At 33.9% G+C, this 20567-nt stretch overlaps 2 protein-coding genes across 5 annotated transcripts; both read left to right on the top strand.

Annotated features, from left to right (window-relative positions):
• Nucleotides 1-356: 356 nt before the first annotated feature.
• LOC107990389 (transcription termination factor MTERF4, chloroplastic-like) lies at nt 357-1781 on the top strand. The gene has a single exon (XM_017043469.2). The coding sequence runs from the start codon at nt 573-575 to the stop codon at nt 1668-1670; it is 1098 nt and encodes a 365-aa protein (XP_016898958.1). The 5' UTR covers nt 357-572; the 3' UTR covers nt 1671-1781.
• A 2789-nt stretch (nt 1782-4570) lies between these two features.
• Nucleotides 4571-17005, top strand: LOC103483824 (uncharacterized). 4 transcript variants are annotated; one of them, XR_007821681.1, is made up of 4 exons: nt 6638-7847; nt 7932-8018; nt 8165-9172; nt 16449-17005. XR_007821681.1 is itself a non-coding variant. In XM_051086170.1 (2 exons), exon 1 carries the CDS (start codon nt 4835-4837, stop codon nt 5906-5908), a length of 1074 nt encoding a protein of 357 aa, XP_050942127.1. In that variant the 5' UTR covers nt 4571-4834; the 3' UTR covers nt 5909-8018; nt 8165-8362. The 4 variants fall into 4 exon arrangements, 1 of the variants encoding a protein (XP_050942127.1); XR_007821683.1 differs by having other exon boundaries at nt 6654-7847; nt 9062-9172; XR_007821682.1 differs by having other exon boundaries at nt 6654-7847; nt 9034-9172.
• Nucleotides 17006-20567: the final 3562 nt, after the last annotated feature.

The following is a 20567-nucleotide window of genomic DNA, read 5'->3' as shown; positions in this document are numbered from 1 at the left end:
AATGAATCTTGTTAATTTCATCAATTTGGTTTTGGATAGAATCTCAACCGAGATTGATGAAATTATTCCAAGATTTATTTGTGTTTCACCTACATTTTTTGGGTAAGTTGAGGAATGATGATTTTGGAGAGAAACAAGATCAATGTTGGCGCAATATTCATGAGAAGTATACTTAGCTAGTTTCATAAAAGAAAATGGTGTACTTCGCTAGTTTCAGCTTCACCTTACTGTGTCTTATCTTTTTTAAGTACCTTATTTTTCACAAATAGTTTTATTAAATAAAAGAACATTATTCTTGAACTTTTATCTTCTTTTTTTTTTTTTACCGAGTATTAGAAAACGGGTTACTTTTCAAAACGCTATTTTCGACCATTTGCCTTCCTTACTTTTCTTATGTTCTTTGTTCTCTCTTGTCTCCCACTCCGCCGATCGCCAATGCCCCGCCGCCACCCAATTTTCTTTTCTGTTCTCTCATAGCTTCATCCTCTTGTGAGGCATTTAGTTTCTCCCCTTCTTCTTCTCAACAAGGTACCAACACCTTACTCTTCCTTCTCCTCCCACTTCTTACACTCATGTCTTACTTGTTTCGCAGAATCCTTCTTCTTAGATCTCCATCGCCAGTCTTTTCTCAAGGATTTTCCGAAAGTCCGTTGAAATCTCTCAGATACTTATCGACTTCTTCGGAGATTGTATCATCTCCCACATCTGCTCCGTTGGCTTCTAATGCTGTTCAGCTTAAGAATAAACGGAAGGATGTATTTTCGTTCTTTGAGAATCATGGATTCTCTGAATCACAAATCTCTGACCTTGACAAGAGGTATCCTCAAATTCTTTCTGCGAACCCCGAGAAAACCCTACTGCCCAAATTGTTGTTTTTTCAATCAAAAGGTCTTTCTTCCCCAGAGGTCACCAAATTAGTATGTTCGTTTCCTCGTGTCTTCATAGGAAGTTTAAACAAACGAATTATTCCTAATTTTAATTACATTCAAGCCGTGCTTGGAAGTGAGGAGAAGACTCTCGCTGCCATAAAGCGCTTTGCGCGTATTCTCGCTGGGGATCTTCGACTTTCAGTTGGTCCCAATATTGAAAGTCTGAAACAATTTGGAGTGCCGGATTCAAATATTTTAAAATATCTTCAGTACCAGCCTAGACGTTTCTTGACAAATTCCATCCGATTCAAGGAGACTGTAGAGAGAGCTACGGAAATGGGATTCAACCCTCAACAAATGCAGTTTGTTGTTGCTGCTAAGGTTCTGCAAGAAATAACCAAATCTACATGGGATAAGAAGGTTGAAGTTTATAGGAAATGGGGATTGTCTGAAGAAGAAATCCGTTTAATTTTTAGAAAGAATCCACGGTGTATGACATTTTCTGAGGATAAGATTAATGATACAATAGATTTTTTTGTCAACAAAATTGGATGGGAATCATCTTTCATTGCTAGAAGACCAACTTTAATTACATATAGTCTGAAGAAGAGGATTTTGCCTAGAGGCTATGTTTATCAAGTTTTGCAGTCAAAGGGTTTGATTAAGAAACACGAGAATCTTGTTTCGTTCTTTGAGTCTCCTGAAAACAGTTTCATAGAAAAATTCATCAACCCTCAAAAGGAGCAGATTCCTGGATTGTTGGAGTTGTATAAACAGAAATTAATGGATTCTAGAAAATGAAAAGGTTCGATCACCTTGAAATTTAACTGTTTTGTTAGTTGATATTAGTTGATATGTGTAGTGACAACTAAAATTTATATATGTTCAAGAGTATGTGTTTCTACATTATCACTCTTTTGAATATTGTCCCTTTACTCAACATTGTTGGAGTTATATTATTTCAGCTTCTTTATGATGGGAAATTTGGTACTTCCATCAGTTGGGTCTTTTTAACACAGCTCCACATTTCATTTATGCTCGTAAGGGTTTTAAATCAATAATCATATATTTTTTTGGTCGATTTTGGTCAATTTTGGTCGATTTCAAACCAATAATCACATCTGTCATTCTTTGCTTCGTCGTTCATCGTTTATTTGATCTGTTCGCCGGCCGTGTTTGGATCTTTCCATCAAGTGACTAAGCACCCAACTTTCACACACACCTTCAACTTCCAGCCACTCTTTCAATAATTGACAGCAGGTTTCTTCTTTTTTCCTTTTCTTTTCTTGTATTTTAGAATATTTGTTTTGTTATTGCAATTAGTTTTAACAATTAGTTAATGGGTGTTGCATAATTGGTTTCTTCATATACTCTAATCCCTCTTTTGTTATGTAATTTATGTATTTTCTTTTTGGGTATTTAGTTCGTTGTATTGGAAAATTCCGAGTTTCGTTAGTTACGCCTATAAGGTGTTTGATGAAATGCTTGTAAGAAATACTATTGTACCTTATTTGGAGTTTTGTGAACAAACACTTCTTTAATCCATGTTGGGTAACATGTTGATCTTAGAAGTCCAAAGCCATCGAATCTCATGTATACACTTATGGTGTTTCAATTACAATTTGAATCTCAATTTGAATCATCCAATTGTTGTTTCAAAAACTTTTTTTTCTTAGTTATTTCAATTTTTGTTTGCCTTATAATCTGTAGTTTTGATTCATTAAACTCAAAACATCATTAAATACACTGATTTAGCACAGATTTTCCTTTCAATCCTCAGTTAAAGTAACATGGTTCGGTTTTTGACCACTTACAGCTCTGGATTGTAGGTTTGGGCTAGTTTCATGCTCATTTCAACCAAAGACCCAAACTCTTTTGGTTAAGATTAGTTTGCTTTTCTTGTCCTGCTTGTACTACGAAACCTCTTTTGCAGTCAAACCTATTTGAACTAATTATCTCAGTCGGGCGATGGGCACCTGTGAAGATTGATTGGTTGTTATTTTTTTCTTATAGAACTTTATCGTTTATGTTTCATTCATAAATTTTCTTTCTTTCTTCTAATAGCAGTGTATCATTAAATGCAACAGTAAGAGTTACTTGTCATTGTTGCAAATTCTACTTAATTTAATTACGAAGAGTTTAGCATTGTTATTGAAGTCTACAATTTCAGTTTCCAACTCAACCCACATTTTAAATTAACCTAACCCATATAATATGAGTTAGATAATTCGAGTTGTCGGGTTATTCTTACATCCCTAATTGTGATAACTTTTAAAAGAAAATTGAAAATTTTTAGAATGTAGCACACTTTTAGTTTTACATTTCAAAAGTAGCACAATTTCGAAAACTCGTAAATTTATTTTCTCGGAACATTTCGACGTCATAATTTCTCTGTACATCTCAATCGAGATTGTGGGTTTTTGTTTTTAAATTTTGAAATAAAGGGTATTTTCAAATGACCAAAATACTTTTAGAAGTCTGAACATTAGCTATTCTTAAAACCCTAAATTCAGGTTCATTCCCATTGAGGGGAAACGTGTTCGCTCCCAAAATCGAAGAGATTTATCTGGTTTTTGCTCCTCAAAATTTCACGAAGTCATCTTCTTTTATAGTGTTTTCTATGAAATCTTAGGCGAATGAAAAAATATATAGTTTGTTTTCTGTTGTAGTTGGATGTAGAACTAGATTTTAAGTTAACGCAAACGGTTTTCTTCATGAATCTCGTCAATTTCATCAATCTAGGCTCGAGCAGATGAAGAATCTCAGTTGATATTGATGAAACTTACCAAAGATTTGTTTGCATTTCACATGCATTTTTTGGATAACCTCAGGGACGATTTTGAACCATCATTTTGCTTTAAAGATCCGACACCACAAACTTAGTGGAGCATTTGCTAATAAGAGATTTGTAACCTTTCTAAAATAATTGGAGTCTCAAATGGAGTGCTCAAATGGAGTGTTATCTGTTAAAGAAAAATAAAACTAAAAAGGAAGAAATGTTAGAGTCTCTTAATTCTAATATAATTGTTAATAATATTATTGATTAAGATTTAAATATGATTTATTTTGTAAGCTCCTCGCATTTATTACTTAAAATTATATTTATACAACGATTTACTTAATATATAAAATGTAATATGTTTTCTTTTCTAGAAACAAAAATTCAAATTAGTCTATACAATGGCTTGATAAAAAAGTTGAATAATATTATAAAGAAAGAAAAATAATTATAAAAATTCAAAGCTTAAAATGTAACAAAAAAAAAAGTATATATAAAGAAGTAATAATTCTTGAACAATAAATTTTGGCCACGTCATTGATGATTGTATTTTAATTGTATTTGGATAGTCAACTTTTCTAGTAGCCAACCTAATTCAAGTTTCTAAAGAAAAATTAGGTCAAAAAGAATAACGGGCTCGAGCTTAAATCCAAGCCTAACAAGTAAATAGGTCCAAGCATATCTAAAACTTATGAAATTTAAATTTTCCTATAAATCTTGGAAGATAAAAAAGTTATAAGTCTCAATTTTTATTCACAACATCCTATAAATCAAATGTAAATTTCAATTACATTTCTTCTGAAATTTATGGTTACTTTAAAATTTACAGCAACATATTATTTATTTATTTCGGAAAAAAATATATATTAAGAAAGTTCTAATGTGTATAAAAGTTATCCATTTTAGTTATCTATTTCACACCAAAAATTTATCTATTTTCGACCAATTCCCTTCAAAAACCCTAACCCCCTTCCTTCCTTCCTTTCTTCCTTCCTTTCTTCCTTCCTTGCTATTCTTATCTTCTTTGTTCTCTCTGTCTCCCACTCTGCCGATCGCCGCTGCCCATTTTTCTTTTCTGTTCTCTCATAGCTTCATCCTCTTGTGAGGCATTTGTAGTTTCTCCCCTTCTTCTTCTCAACAAGGTACCAACACCTCACTCTTTCTTCTCCTCCCACTTCTTTCACTCATGTCTTACTTGTTTCGCAGAATCCTTCTTCTTAGATCTCCATCCTCTGTCTTTTCTCACGGATTTTCCGAATGTTCCTTGAAATCTCTCAGATTCTTATCCACCTCTTCCGAGATTGTATCATCTCCTAAATCTGCTTCGTTGGCTTCTAATGCGGCTCTAGTTGCGTTACTTGCGAATCATGGATTTTCTGAATCACAAATCTCTGACATTGCCAAGAGGCAGTGTAAAATTCTTTCTCTGAACCCCCAGAAAATCCTATCACCCAAATTGTTGTTTTTTCAATCTAAAGGTCTTTCTTCCCCAGAGATTGTCAAATTAGTGTGTTCAATTCCTTGTGTTTTAACAGGAAGTTTAAACAAACGAATTATTCCTAATTTTGATTACCTTCAAGCCGTGCTTGGAAGTGAGGAGAAGACTCTCGCTACCATAAAAAAGTTTGCGGGTATTCTCATTAAGGATCTTCGAATTTCAGTTGGTCCTAATATTGAAATTCTGAAACAAATTGGAGTGCAGGATTCAAATATTTTAAAATATCTTCAGTACCAGCCTAGAATGTTCTTGATAAATTCCATCCGATTCAAGGAGGTTGTAGAGAGAGTTACGGAAATGGGATTCAACCCTGATCGATTGCAGTTTGTTGTTGCTGTTTTTGCTCTGCGATCAATGACCAAATCTACATGGGATAAGAAGGTTGAAGTTTATAGGAAATGGGGATTATCTGAAGAAGAATTCAGTCTAGCTTTTAGAAGGAATCCATTGTGTATGGCGTTTTCTGAGGATAAGATTAATGCTGTAATGGATTTTTTTGTCAACAAAATTGGATGGGAGTCATCTTTCTTTGCTAGAAGACCAGCTTTAATTTCATATAGTTTGAAGAAGAGGATTTTGCCTAGAGGCTATGTTTATCAAGTTTTGCTGTCAAAGGGTTTGATTAAAAAACACAAGAGTCATTTTTTGTTTTTTGAGTGTACCGAAAAGCGTTTCATAGAAAAAATCATCAACCCTCATAAGGAGCAGATTCCTGGATTGTTGGAGTTGTATAAACAGAAAGTAATGGATTCTAGAAGATGAACAGGTTCCATCTCCTTGGAATTTTAACGTTTTGTTAGTTGATATGGTGTAGTGACAACTAAAATCTATATATGTTCAAGAGTATGTGTTTCTACATTATCACTATTTCGGATATTGTCCCGTTGCTCTAACATCGTTGGAGTTATATTATTTCAGCTTCTTTATGATGGGAAATTTGGTACTTTCCATCAGTTGGGCCTTTTTAACTCAGCTCCACATTTCATTTATGCTCATAAGGGTTTTAACATCATATGACTGATTTTCTTTGATGTGCCATTATTACCATTGTTATAATATTTTTGAGATCACATCCTTGTTTAATTTAAGCTGGTAAGGTTTTTAACATGATATAACTATCTTGTTTAATTTAAGCTTGTAAGGTTTTTAACATGATATAACTATTTTGATGATGTAGTTTTTAACATGATGTATTCATACCACAATATAAATCAAATGTAAATTTCAATTACATTTCTTCTAAAATCTATGGTTATTTTTAAATTTTACCTCATAATTCAAATGTAAATTTCAATTACATTTCTTCTAAAATCTATGGTTATTTTTAAATTTTATCTCAACATATTATTTATTCATCTCAGAAAAAAAATAAAAAAAGCAAAGTCAATTGCAAAAAATGAAAAAAGTCAATGTATAAAATACAAAAAATGACCGTCGAAATATATTTGGTATAGATTTGTTTTTTGAATCCTATTGTTTAATTTGTGACCTTGAGTTACAGGATCCTTTAAAATCTAAATGATATTTTAGTTATCTATTTCACATCAAAAAGTTATCTATTTTCGACCATTTCCATTCAAAAACCCTAACCCCCTTCCTTCCTTCCTTCTCTCTCTCTGTCTCCCACTCTGCCGATCGCCGATGCCCTGCCGCCGCCCATCTTTCTTTTCTGTTCTCTCATAGCTTCATCCTCTTGTGAGGCATTTGTAGTTCCTCCCGTCTTCTTCTCAACAAGGAACCAACACCTCACTCTTCCTTCTCCTCCCACTTCTTACACTCATGTCTAACTTGTTTCGCAGAATCCTTCTACTTAGATCTCCATCGCCAGTCTTTTCTCAAGGATTTTCCGAAAGTCCGTTGAAATCTCTCAGATACTTATCGACTTCTTCGGAGATTGTATCATCTCCTACATCTGCTCCGTTGGCTTCTAATGCTGTTCAGCTTAAGAATAAACGGAAGGATGCAATTGCGTTACTTTCGAATCATGGATTCTCTGAATCACAAATCTCTGACCTTGACAAGAAGTATCCTCAAATTCTTTCTGCGAACCCCGAGAAAACCCTATTGCCCAAATTGTTGTTTCTTGAATCTAAAGGTCTTTCTTCCCCAGAGATTCCCAAATTAGTATGTTGAATTCCTTGTGTTTTAACATCAAGTTTAAACAAACGAATTATTCCTAATTTTGATTACCTTCAAGCCGTGTTTGGAAGTGAGGAGAAGACTCTCATTACCATAAAACGCTTTGCGGGTATTCTCGTCTGGGATCTTCGAATTTCAGTTGGTCCCAATATTGAAATTCTGAAACAAATTGGAGTGCCAGATTCAAATATTTTAAAATATCTTCAGCGGCAGCCTAGATCGTTCTTGATAAATTCCATCCGATTCAAGGAGACTGTAGAGAGAGTTACGGAAATGGGATTCAACCCTCAACAGATGCTGTTTGTTTTTGCTCTTTTTGGTCTGCGAGGAATGACCAAATCTACATGGGATAAGAAGGTTGAAGTTTATAGGAAATGGGGATTGTCTGAAGAAGAGATCCGTTTAGCTTTCTGAAAGAATCCATGGTGTATGGCATTGTCTGAGGATAATATTAATGATACAATGGATTTTTTTATCAACAAAAGTGGATGCGAACCATCTTATCTTGCTAGAAGACCAACTTTATTTTCATATAGTTTGAAGAAGAGGATTTTGCCTTGAGGTTACATTTATCAAGTTTTGCTGTCAAATGGTTTGATTATGAATTTTTCTTCGTTGTTTCACTGTTCTGAAAACTGTTTCATAGAAAAATTCATCGACCCTCATAAGGAGAAGATTCCTGGATTGTTGGAGTTGTATGAAGAGAAATTAATGGATTCTAGAAGATGAACAGGTTCTATCCCCTTGTAATGTTAATATTTACCTGCTTTGTTAGTTAATATGTCTACTGACAACTAGAATTTATATATGTTCATGAATTTGTGTTTCTACATTATCACTTTTAAGATTGTTAACTAAATGATGATATGAGTTTAATAGGTGGGAGGAAGAAACAAATTTTCCGTCCAGATGGTTCGGTTACAAAAAGTGAAAATTGTAAAGTTAGACCTTGAATACTCTCTCATCCTCTTCATATTTGATGTGCTATGCTCATTTAGAATCGCCTTGCCATCTATTTGGATATTGTACATTTGCTCAATGTTATTGGAGTTCTAATTCAGCTTTTTATAAGGAAAATTGATATATTCTCCATATTTGATTGTTGATCTTGACAATCTCAACAAAGAAGCAGCCCTACTAGTATTCAACAAGAAAAAAGAAAAAGGAGGATTGTGAGAATTATAGAATCTAGAAAGCTCTATTTTTTATGACTAAAAGGTTCGACAATTGCTTCAAGAGGGGTCGATATCAATGTGGCACCGGATAATGTTATCTGTTTGTTGATGGAGCTCTTTCCTCTCGAGTGAGCTTTGTGAAGTTTTGGACTTGGTCATTGTGATACCCATCTTCCTTAGATCTTTGTGCTACATTTGTTTTTTTGGGTTCTAAATTGTGATACCCATCTTCTTCAGATTCTGTTTCCCCTTCTCTAAGAAACTTGGTGAATTTTGGTCAATTTCAAACATACTAAATTATGAGAGAGATGGAACAAAAGAAGGGCTGAAACGAAAAAAGGAAAAAAAAAAAAAGAAGAAGAAGAAACTAGGGAAATTGCCAAAAATAGGTTAAAAAATGGGATTTAATGACTTTTGGGATAACTTTTCAAAATGAAGAGTTTTAGGGCAATTTAAGTGTGAATGGACAAAAATACATTTTATTAAATTTCTCTTTCTCTTTTCCTTTCCCTCTTCCCATGTTTGCTTTCCTTTCTCTCCACAATCGATTGATTTCCCTTCTCTTTCACGTAGAGTTTCCTTTCCCTTCTCTTTCACGTAGAACACCTGAAGATACTTCGGCCATTTGTTGCTTGTCCTTCGTCGGTTGTCCAGTGCATTTCGTCGCTCCTCTTCGACCAATTCAATCAACTTCATGTTTTCTCTTATTTCGGTGAGTTTCATCTCTAACCCATTTTCAATTTATTTGCTATAAATGTTTGGTTGGGGTATTTGTTGCTAGTTTCATCCGTAAATATCTGGTTTTTGGAATGAACTTATTTGGTGTAAATTAGTTTAGTCAAAGTTTAGTTTAGGTTCTTAAAAAGTTCAATGGGTAGTAAAAAATGAATTGAACTAGAGGATTTAGTTGGGTCAAATAGAAGGAATAGAAGTTTTTTTTTTTAATCTACATTGCTTTTTATCTATTCTGTATTATCTTATGTTGTGAGCAATTTTTCATGCTGCTATAGATGCTTCTCAAACCCTCTAGCTTCTATCTATTCTGTATTATCTTATATTGTGAGCATTAGTTTGAATTGTTTTTATGCATGTTTAGTAAGTCTGTTAGGCCCTTATGGGTTATCTCGCACGTATCTCGCACCCATCTCCCACCTTTCAAACTTTCATTATTTATTTCAAAATCAAATTGGTATACCTCTTAATCCATTTAGAGCTATTTTTTTTGCATGTTTAGTAAGTCCTTTAGGCCCCCATGCTTTATCTCGCACGTATCTCGCACACATCTTGCTGTTATTTTTGTTATTTCTTTGCATCTCGCAAACATCTCACACGCATCTTGTAGGTTCTTAAGTTTAAATCAATTTTTGCAGTAACTAAAAAACTTAAGGTAGTTTAAGGATGTCCACATGTTCGGATTTTAGTGCGTTACGGTGGTGCATGGGATGGGGGACGATGAAAATTTGAAAAAGGAGTGTTAAAAAGTATTGTTGTCAGTAAAGAAATAACACACAAAGGTTTACAGGATGAATTTTATGACCTTGCAGAAGTTGACCTTACAAAGTAAGATGTATATATGAGATAAAAGGGGAAAAAGAAACTTCTCCATTTGAGTTAAGCAATGACCGTAATTTGAAGTTTTATATTCTTAGTAAAAATCCATTGGAGGTTTCCCTATACCTATCATTTGAGCCTACAAACAATCAAAACAAGAAAGTGTTAAACAAAGATTACAATTCAGTATCTGGGAGCAACCAAGTTCAAAATTTAAATTCTTATCCTCCAATTGAAATGGATACATTACATGACAATGAAATTGATATTGGTGAAGTTCAGGTTGACTTGTGTGATAACATGATAGGAACCAATTCGACTATATGAGAATCATATAAGTCATATGATTCAAAAGATGATACTTTTACATGGGAGTCAGTTGAGATGAACAATGAATTGTTTGACATCCTACAACCAGTGTTTTTAAAGGCTCAAGGCCCACTAAGGTGCAATGGTCCTCTGGGGCCTAGGCGCAAGGCACACAAAAAGGCATGGGCTTTTTTTTTATGAGGCGCACTATATATATATATATATATATATATATATATATATATATATATATATATATATATATATATATATATATATATATATATATACACACAAAATTGAAAGGATAAACAATATATAAAATATAAGTAAATAATCAATGTAGAAATGAGAATTAACTCTAATGTATAAAATATTATAATATTAGTTTTCTACCCAAAAAACAAAACACAGTAGAAAACTAGTCAGAATTCAACAACAATCAAAAGAAAAAGTTCATTCCTAAAGATCAAACTCATCATCACTAAATTGATCCTCATCTTCATTCACTCCTTCGTTGGACTTACAGTCATTGGTATTTTCTTCTTCCTGATTAGAGTCATCTAAATTTATTTGTTTGGGTGTGGGTTGTGTAGTAGACGATGATGAACATGAAACATTAGTCGCTCCTGAGGCCCTAGCTCTAGAATAGAAGGTTGGTTCTTTTGCTCCGACAGCTCTTGAAACATCACCCTACGTTAAAGGTTTCACACACCTCATCGTTTGTACGCTTGTCTGTAATCCAAGTTCGAAGTCTATCTAAATCGACGTCAAATATTTTGTGCATGAGATCATAAACAATATGTTCACACTCAGAGATAGTGGTGGTTGATGTCATAGACCGTTTAGGTAGAGTTGTGAATGAGGTTGATAGGTAAACACTTGCACGCTTCCTACGGGCGGGTCGAACATGTGGTCATTGAATGGGAAATGGTTCTATCTCTGTGACGTCTGAATCAAAATGAGTACGAAGTTTTTTTCCACTGTCCTCAATTTCAACCTCATCGTCAACGACATCTATTGGCTCCTCTAAACCAATCTCAACCTTTTTTTTTTTCCAACATGTCGATTGGCTTTTCTAACTCAATATTGAACCTCAACCAAGGAGGGGTACCAACGGTGTGAACATCTTCGTCACCCTATGGAAGCTCATAATGCGTTAGTGTGGATAATGATGAAAATTAAACATCAATATTAGCAAGAACATGGAACTAAACCTTCTTTTTAAGTTCAATGTGTTTTGCCTCATTACTTGTGTCATCCTCCTTTGGCATCCTCAACCAATGAGAGGTACCGCCTGTGTCAACATCTTCGGTCTTAGCATTATCCACTTCTTCACTTTTTAGTATATGATCTACTAAGCCTTCAAACCCCTTGCGGTCTCCTTCAAATCCTATGGAACCTCAAAATGAATTTGTGTGGATAACAATAGAAAGTAAACATCAAGATTAGCGAAAATGCAACTTAACGTATGGGTAATTACTAAATATGAAATAATTAAAGTCAATATAATTAACAGTTTGATTTCTAACCTTTCTTTGAAGTCCAATGTGCTTCAATATGGTTGACATCATGTCCTTCAATTCGTCAATATCTGATTTTATACTAGTAAGTTGTCCTTCAACAACCGCTACTCGATCTTGGAGATTCCGAATAGTCTTTTTCATCTTAGACTTCGACTTCTGTTTCTTACTCTTTTTTAAGTCACCTTCATCATTACCAACTTCTCTTCCTCTTTTTGAACCATCATTCTTCGACTGAACAATAGTAGATGAACAGAGGTTTTCAAAAAGTTCACCTGAAGCAATTTTCAACTGCTCCTTTTCAGGTGTCATCTTAATGACTGTCTTAATTATCAACTACAAAGAGAAAAGGCAGTATTTAGGACAAAGAAATAAGCACAAAATCATGCGATCCTTAAGTTAGTTACTATTGCTTGCTACTTACCATTGACGAGTCAAACACTTGGCTTACAATTTGGGAATTTGGTGATTGTTGGCATACCCACCTCAGCATTCGTGGTATGACATTATCGTTTACTTTATCTACACCACATCTAATGATGGTTGATATAGACTCATATGCTCAAACATATTCCACATTTGACAAACAAGTTTAGGAAGTGCCACAAGATATATATAGATATATAAAAAAGTGGTTTCACGATCGTTTAAATATAACTAAACGATCGTTTAATTTTAAATGTATGCATAAGTTTTGGAGTAAAAAGTAAGAAGTAGCATACTTGTAATGCATGGAAATCTATTGATAGTATATTTTTTTGTCTTAGTTGATTTCTTCTTTCCTTTGACATATTGCTTGTCCAAGACTCTTTTCAAGGCATTTAGCGTGCGTCCAAAAACAATCCAAACCCAATCATAATTATTAAATGTATTCCAATCATCAGCAATCTTGAAAAAATCAATGTCGACTTTGGTTCGCCTATCTTTTTCTAACAAAGATAGCTCTATAAAGTAGATTAAAACTAATTTCACAATATCATCGTCATCACCCACGTATTCCAAAAATATATCATCTAAGTCGCTTCCATAAATACACTCTTTGTCTTTGAAAAACTTCTCCAATAATCTACTATTCCCAACCAACTGAATAGACTCATCTTTAGCACCCCATAGACCCGTTATGATGTTAAACTCTCTCCTATCGAAAGTACAAACAACGCCCTCTAGTAAGAAACTTATATAATCATTTCTTTCATCTTCCACCTCCCTCAACAATAAGTAGTGGATGAGTGGCCCATTAAAGACAATATTTAGGTCCAAAAAGTGCCCGAACTTTATTTTCCTAAATAATGCTAATTGATCCGGTTTAAGTTTGACCTTAATATTATTTGTTGTCTTTTCTAAATGAGACAAACAACTTACTAGGGCATAAAAATGATGGGAATGATTAATCTTGTACACGGGTCTGTCAGTTGATGTCGATGTTATAATTGAAGCCTGAACAAAAAGGAACAAATTCAGAGTTAAAGAAGAGATCCAAAGAAAAATGAGCAAAATGCCAACTATATTTAACTTCAATTCATTTCACTATCCATTTAATTTTCTAAGAACCTAAATCAAACTAATTTTCAGCAAATAAGTCGATTCCAAAAAAGTCTAAACCAAACGGACGAAACTCACAACAAGTACCTAAACCAAAGATTTATAGCAAATAAATTGAAAATGGGTTAGAGATAAAACTCACTAAAATAAGAAAAAACGCTCAAAGTTGATTGAATGGTTCGAAAAAGAGAAGCGACAAAATGCACTAGAGGATCGACGAACGACAAGCGACGAATGGCCGGAGTATCTTCGAACGGCATTGGAGCAGAGCAGAGTATCAGACCACAACGATTTTTTTTTTTACTTAAAGTGTTCTACGCGATTAAGAAAGAAAAGGGAAACTATACGCTAAAGCGAAGAGTGGAGAGAAGGGAAAACGAATGTGGAAGAGAAGAGAAAGGAAAAGAAGGAGAGAAATTTAATGAATGACATTTTTGTCCATTCACACCTAAATTGTCCTAAAACTCTTCATTTTGAAAAGTTATCCTAAAAGTCATTTAACCCTCCTTTTTTAACCTATTTTGGTATCGACATCGACATTGACCAACGGATCCGTGTACAAGATTAATCCTTCTCATCAGGTTTATGTCCTAGTAAGTTGTTTGTCTCATTTAGAAAAGACAACACATAATATTAAAGCCAAACTCAAACCCGATCAATTAGCCTTATTTAGGAAAACAAAGTTTGGGCACTTTTTGGACCTAAATATTGTCTTTAATGGGCCACTTATCCACTACTTATTGTTAAGGGAGGTGGAAGATGAAGAAAATGATTATATAAGTTTTTTACTAGGGGGCGTTGTTTGTACTTTCGGTAGGAGAGAGTTTAACATCATAACGGGTCTATGTGGTCCTAAAAAGGAGTATTCAGTTGGTTGGGAATAGTAGATTATTTGAGAAGTTTTTGAAAGACAAAGAGTGTATTTATGTAAGCGACTTAAATGATATATATTTTTGGAATACGAGGGTGATGATGATGATATTGTGAAATTAGCTTTAATCTACTTTATAGAGCTATCTTTGTTTGAAAAAGATAGGCGAACCAAAGTCGACATTTGTTTTTTTAAGATTGCTGATGATTGGAATACATTTAATAATTATGATTGGGACGGTATTGTTTTTGGACGTACGCTAATTACCTTGAAAAGAGTCTTGGACAAGCAATATGTAAAGAGAAAGAAGAAATCAACTAAGACAAAAAAATATACTATCAATGGATTTCCGCATGCATTACAGGTATGCTACTTCTTACTTCAAAACTTATGCATACATTTTAAATTAAATGATTGTTTAAATATTTAAACGATTGTGAAACCACTTTTTTATATATCTATATATATCTTGTGACACTTCCTAAACTTGTTTGTCAAATGTGGAATAAGTCTGGACATATGAGTCTATACCAACTATCATTGGATGTGATGTAGATGATGTCATACCACGAATGTTGAGGTGGGTATGCCAATAATCACCAAAGTCCCAAACTATAAGCTTGGTGTTTGATTCGCCAATGATAAGTAGTAAGCAATATTAACTAACTTAAGGATCGCTTGATTTTGTGCTTATTTCTTTGTCATAAATACATTTACCTTTTCTCTTTGTAATTGATAATTAAGGCGGTCATTGAGATGACACCTGAAGAGGAGTAGTTAAAAATTGCTTTAGGTGAACTTTTTGAAAACCTCTGCTTATCTATCATTGTTCAGTCGAAGAATGATGGTTCAAAAAGAGAAAAAGAAGTTGGTAATGATAAAGGTGACTTCAAAAAGAGTAAGAAACAGAAGTCGAAGTCTAAGATGAAAAATGCTATTCGGAATCTCCAAGATCGAGTAACGGTTGTTGAAGGGCAACTTACTAGTATAAAATTAGATATTGACGAATTGAAGAGCATGATGTCAACCATATTGAAGCACATTGGATTTCAAAGAAAGATTAGGAATCAAACTGTTAATTGTGTTGACTTTAGTTGTTTCATATTTGGTAATTACTTATATGTTAAGTTGCATGTTCTCGCTAATCTTGATGTTTACTGTCTATTGTTATCCACACTAATTCATTTTGAGGTTCCATAGGATTTGAAGGAGACCGCAAGGGGTTTGAAGGTTTAGTAGATCATACACTAGAGAGTGAAGAAGTGGATAATGCTAAGACCAAAGATGTTGACACAGACGTTACCTCTCATTGATTGAGGATGACACAAATAATGGGGCAAAACACATTAAACTTAAAAAGAAAGTTTGATTCTATGTTCTTGTTAATATTGATGTTTAATTTCTATCATTATCCACACTAATTCATTATTAGCTTCCATAGGGCGACGAAGATGTTCACACCGTCGGTACCCCTCCTTGGTTGAGGTTTAATATTAAGTTAAAGAAGCCAATCAACGTGTTGGAGAAGAATGTTGAGATTCGTTTAGAGGAGCCAATAGATGTCGTTGACGATGAAGTTGAAATTGAGGACGGTGGAAAAAAATTTCGTACTCATTTTGATTCAGACGTCACAGAGATAGAATCATTTTCCACTCAACGACGGCCCGTCCGTAGGAAGCATGCAAGTGTTTACCTATCAACCCCATTCACAACTCTACCTAAACGGTTTACGATATCAATCACCACTACCTTTTAATGTGAACCAATTGTTTATAATCTCATGCATAAAACACTTGACGTCGATTTAGATAGATTTTCAGCTTGGATTACAAACAAGTGTACAAATGATGAGGTGCGTGGAAAAAAATCGAAAATATTTTTTAGAATCTTGTTTATGTGAGGTCGGTGGTTGGCGGATGAGATAAGGGATTATCTTATTATTTATGTCATTATAATTTTTTTATTATTATGGTTATATACATTTAGTGCTTACTTTTGTTTCTATTAGCATTTGGATGTACTTTCTATTTTCATTCGCTTCAAGATTAAGGCAGTCGGCATACCTTCTACTTAAAACTTCACAACTGCAGACACAATCTTTATGGTTTGGAATCGTAACGTTGCTTTATGTATGTATTTGCGTTTGATATGTCTTTGAATCTGATATTTGCGTTTGTATGTTTTTTTTACAGCGGCTTTTAGTTGCAAAGTGGTCTCAATACAAATAATGTATTAAAGAGAATCGCCCGTTTGACTGGAAGGAATAGTATAGGTTGGTTGACTATGTTATTGAGTCAAAAGAGGACTTCCAAGATCCTTGGGTAAATTTTACTCTCCATTCAATGTCCATGCCAACCATCGGGTTCTATTATGCTTGGATTTAGTACGTTGTCAAGTCAAGATATGGGTTTCGCTTCCGTCATTTACGAGTGCCAAAGAGATGAGAAACATATTACTGCCGATTCGAGAGTTGGTGCCAAATTTGTTAGGTAGATCATCGACATACAAGAAACCTTGGCCAGATGTCATTGTCGACTCCATTCCACTACAGCGAAATAATAATGATTATGGCGTATTCACCATTAAGTATTTTGAGTACATAACTGCTGGTTTTGATTTAGATACATTATGTCAAGAAAACATGTCGTACTTCAGAAAACAATTGACATTTCAATTATGGACCAACACTCTTATATATTGAATTTTGTTGTGAGATTTGTAGTAGTTGTATATCATGTATGTTGCGAAATATGTACTTAAATCACAAGTATCAATTATTTTCTATGCTGCAAAACTACATGTAGGTAAACGATCGCTTAAAGATATGTGCGGGATGAGTATTTCTCTACACGAATGTTTTGTGATATGTATCTAAACGAATACAAATATTAAGTCAAAAGTACAAGAACCAAATATATATTTATTTACCAAAAGTATTTATTCGTTCAAAGTTTCAGTACATACTATTGTCTAAACAGTTTCATGTTTTGCACAGTTAGACAACCATAGTCAGCTTTAGTTACAAGATATTCAATAAATTTAGAACAGAAAACGCCCTTTCTGTAATGTGGTCTTCGATTTGCGTACTGGCCAAGGGCTATATTTGAATCGTTCTGAATGAAGGTTCACTCCAATTGCAATTGCGAGTGAGACGATGCATCATGCATATATTTGAAGTGCTTGATCAACAAGTTTCTGCTCAACATAATTTAGCATTGAGTTAAACACGTAGATCTTGCATTTTCTCATATCAGCTGCAATAGCTAACTAGTGTTCTTTTATGTTGATGCAGCCAATCACGTAGTTGACATCTCCCCACCCTGGTTTTTCTTTGAAATCACCAACAGCTGTGTTGAAAAAGTATTCCAAATCTTTTTCTACCCATATATTTAAGTGTGCTGTTGTGTCTGTCCATTCAGCTTTTTTACTGTCTGGTGTCACCATATGAGCATAAAAAATGTTGTCAAACTATGTAGTCTGGTTTATTGATTATAATCTTGAAGAACAAGTAAAAAAATATAGTCAGAATATAATGATGTAATTTAACTTACTATAAACGCGGATTCTATTATTCTAAAAGTACGCTTGCAAAGTTGCTTGAGATGCAACATTTTCTCCTGCAAGTGGGATAATAGCAAATCCATGGTCTACAAAGAAAATTAAACGATCGTTTAGTGAATGAAAGGAGAGTATAATCGATCGTTTAGAAAATATACATGTGATCGTTTACTTACTAAGCGATCGTGTAATATATATAAACGATCGTTTAGTTAATAGAAACGATCGTTTAGAAAATACGAGTGATCGTTTACATATAAAATGAAATTTTGAAAGAGTATTTACGTCTCCAAGTATCCATGTGTTTTCTTCAAGCTGTTTGAAATTTTTTTTTCTGGTTGTGGAGACTACTTTCCTTTCTTAATAAGTTGTTTTTCTTGATATTTTCCATTCTAAATATGCCTTTCATAATTTTAGATCCACTTGCCACATGGGATTATATCTATCTCATCTCTGATTTCGACATCTGAGACAGGTATTGTAGATTCTGATATGATCTTAGTAGATGTTCTACAAAATGAGAATAAGAAAAAATATAATTGTTACTTATTTAGAATGTAAGCAATTTTCAACATTATAAAGCAGTAAACAATGAATGAAATGTTAATCTTTGGGTTTCCTCTTGATGTTCAGTATGTTGTTCTTTAGTATGTTGTTCTTCAACATATGATTGGTCACTGGTGATCATATCTTCTCTATTTTGATCATTCCCTTTATTTTAATTTTGATTCTAATAAACAAATAAAAACAAAAATAAAATTAAAAAATAATCTATTGTTAAATGATCGTGTATATAAAAGTAAACGAGCGTGTAACTTTGCTAGGAGATTAGATATTTTAGTTAAATGATCGTTTATTTAAACAACTGATAAACGAAATACTTTCTGAAAACAAATTTTACCTAGACCAATCTCTCGAGCATCTGCTTCATTTCAGACAGCTCTAATGACTGCTTTCTGATTGTGTCATCCATCTTACATACTATAAAAGTCAGTGTGGATAAAACCTTACGAACTTCTTTTATTTCGTTCTTCAGTTTCTTATAGGATTTTGAATGACTTTGTTGTTCTTTGTCATTGGACTTCTTTGATTTGCAACATTTCTTGTTTGTGATTGGATGCATTTCAGACTGGTCAGCCACTGTTTGACTTTGTTTCTTTTGTGGTGACAGTTGTGGAGAGGAGTTTGATTGCTCCAATGATTTGTTGTTCATTGCATGATCAGGAGTATTGGTATCATTGTTGTTAATATCTGAAATGGATTCATCGTCCTCCATCTGCATGTTATCATCCCTTCGAATTCGACTCTCCATGAAAGCTTTCTCTTGGGTTGACAGCTTCAGTTTAGGTTTAACAATAGTTTGCAATGTAATTGTATTAAACGATCGTGAATTGTATTAAACGATCGTGTAATTGTGTTAAACGATCGCTGACAAGTTTGACTTACATTTTTGTTGTCGAATATGTTCTTCTGCAGCATTTTGTAAGATGGAGCTTGTATACAATTCCATCTCAATATCATAGGGATTAATCCCTTACTGTTTCTTGTGGCTAGGTGCTCCCTTGCGGTTGAGAGTACTTCATAAGCCCACACCTACAACATTTAAACAAATATGTTAAACTTTCATGTTTAACTTGCATTTAATTAAAGTGTATAAACAAATAAAAATCACCTGAAAAGCAAGCACGTAGCCTTTGATGTTGTAGTATGCCACTGCTTTGGAACTTGTTGTCTTCTTTAGCTCGTATGCTTCTTTTTTTCCTTGTAGACTTGTCTTTAAACTGTTGACCAATCGAAACTTTTAAATGCTTATTCATCATCAACTCTTCCCAAAATATCCATGTCAAACTGTGTTTTCTCATCCTTCCCGACCATCATAGTTTCTATAAAGACAGTCAAGGTAACCTTCATAGCATCGTCATCATTTGTAAACTCAAAATTCTTGAAAATTTTCTCAATTTCCAAGCATGTTATTAGTTTCTTGTTTTCTGATCCGAATAGAAGGCTTTGTATGCGCTTGTTATCAAAATCTTTCTCGAATGTTGTGTTTGTTGGCCACAATCCAGTTATGATGTTGAATTTCTTTGGGGTGAAACAGACGTTATTCCCCAAAACTGAAAAACAGATTCCATCTGCGTTGGCATCTTCAGGTATCTGCCTCAGCAAGAAATGATGGATCAACTGGTCGTTGAAGACCATGTTGACATTCAGCAATGGACCAAAAATTGTTTTATCGAATATTTGCAGCTGTTCCTTGGTCAGTTTATCCTTAATAAGACTGTCGATCTTGTGCACTTGGCATGAGACAGTGGCAGGGAAATAAATAGTGAAAGTTTGGAACGTGCGAAATATATGCGAGATAAAGCATGAGGGCCTAAGAGACTTACTAAACATGCAAAGAATCGCTCTAAATTGATTAGGAGGTGTACCAATTTGATTTTGAAATAAATAGTGAAAGTTTGGAAGGTGCGAGATACGTGCGAGATAAACTATGATGACCTAAGAGACTTACTGAACATGCTTAAAAACAATTCAAATTAATGCATAAAGTGCAGGTGAGAGAAAGTGATCAAAGAAGAAGCTAGAGTGGTTTGAGAAGAATTCATAGCAGCTGCATGAAAAATTGCTCACAATATAAGATAATACAGAATAGATAGAAAGCAATGTAGATAAAAAAAAAAAAAAAACCCTTCTATTCCTTCATACTTTTTCTATTTGACCCAACTAAATCCTCTACTTCAATTCATTTTTCA

This window comes from Cucumis melo, chromosome 6 (assembly GCF_025177605.1).
Source record: "Cucumis melo cultivar AY chromosome 6, USDA_Cmelo_AY_1.0, whole genome shotgun sequence".
Lineage (NCBI taxonomy): Eukaryota > Viridiplantae > Streptophyta > Magnoliopsida > Cucurbitales > Cucurbitaceae > Cucumis > Cucumis melo.
The sequence above is the reverse complement of the archived record's forward strand: the minus strand, read 5'-3'. Positions and strand labels throughout refer to the sequence as shown.

Bases quoted from the DNA above. Each gene is read 5' to 3' on its own strand.
- LOC107990389 (XM_017043469.2), top strand. From the start codon at position 573: ATGTCTTACTTGTTTCGCAGAATCCTTCTTCTTAGATCTCCATCGCCA.
- LOC103483824 (XM_051086170.1), top strand. From the start codon at position 4,835: ATGTCTTACTTGTTTCGCAGAATCCTTCTTCTTAGATCTCCATCCTCT.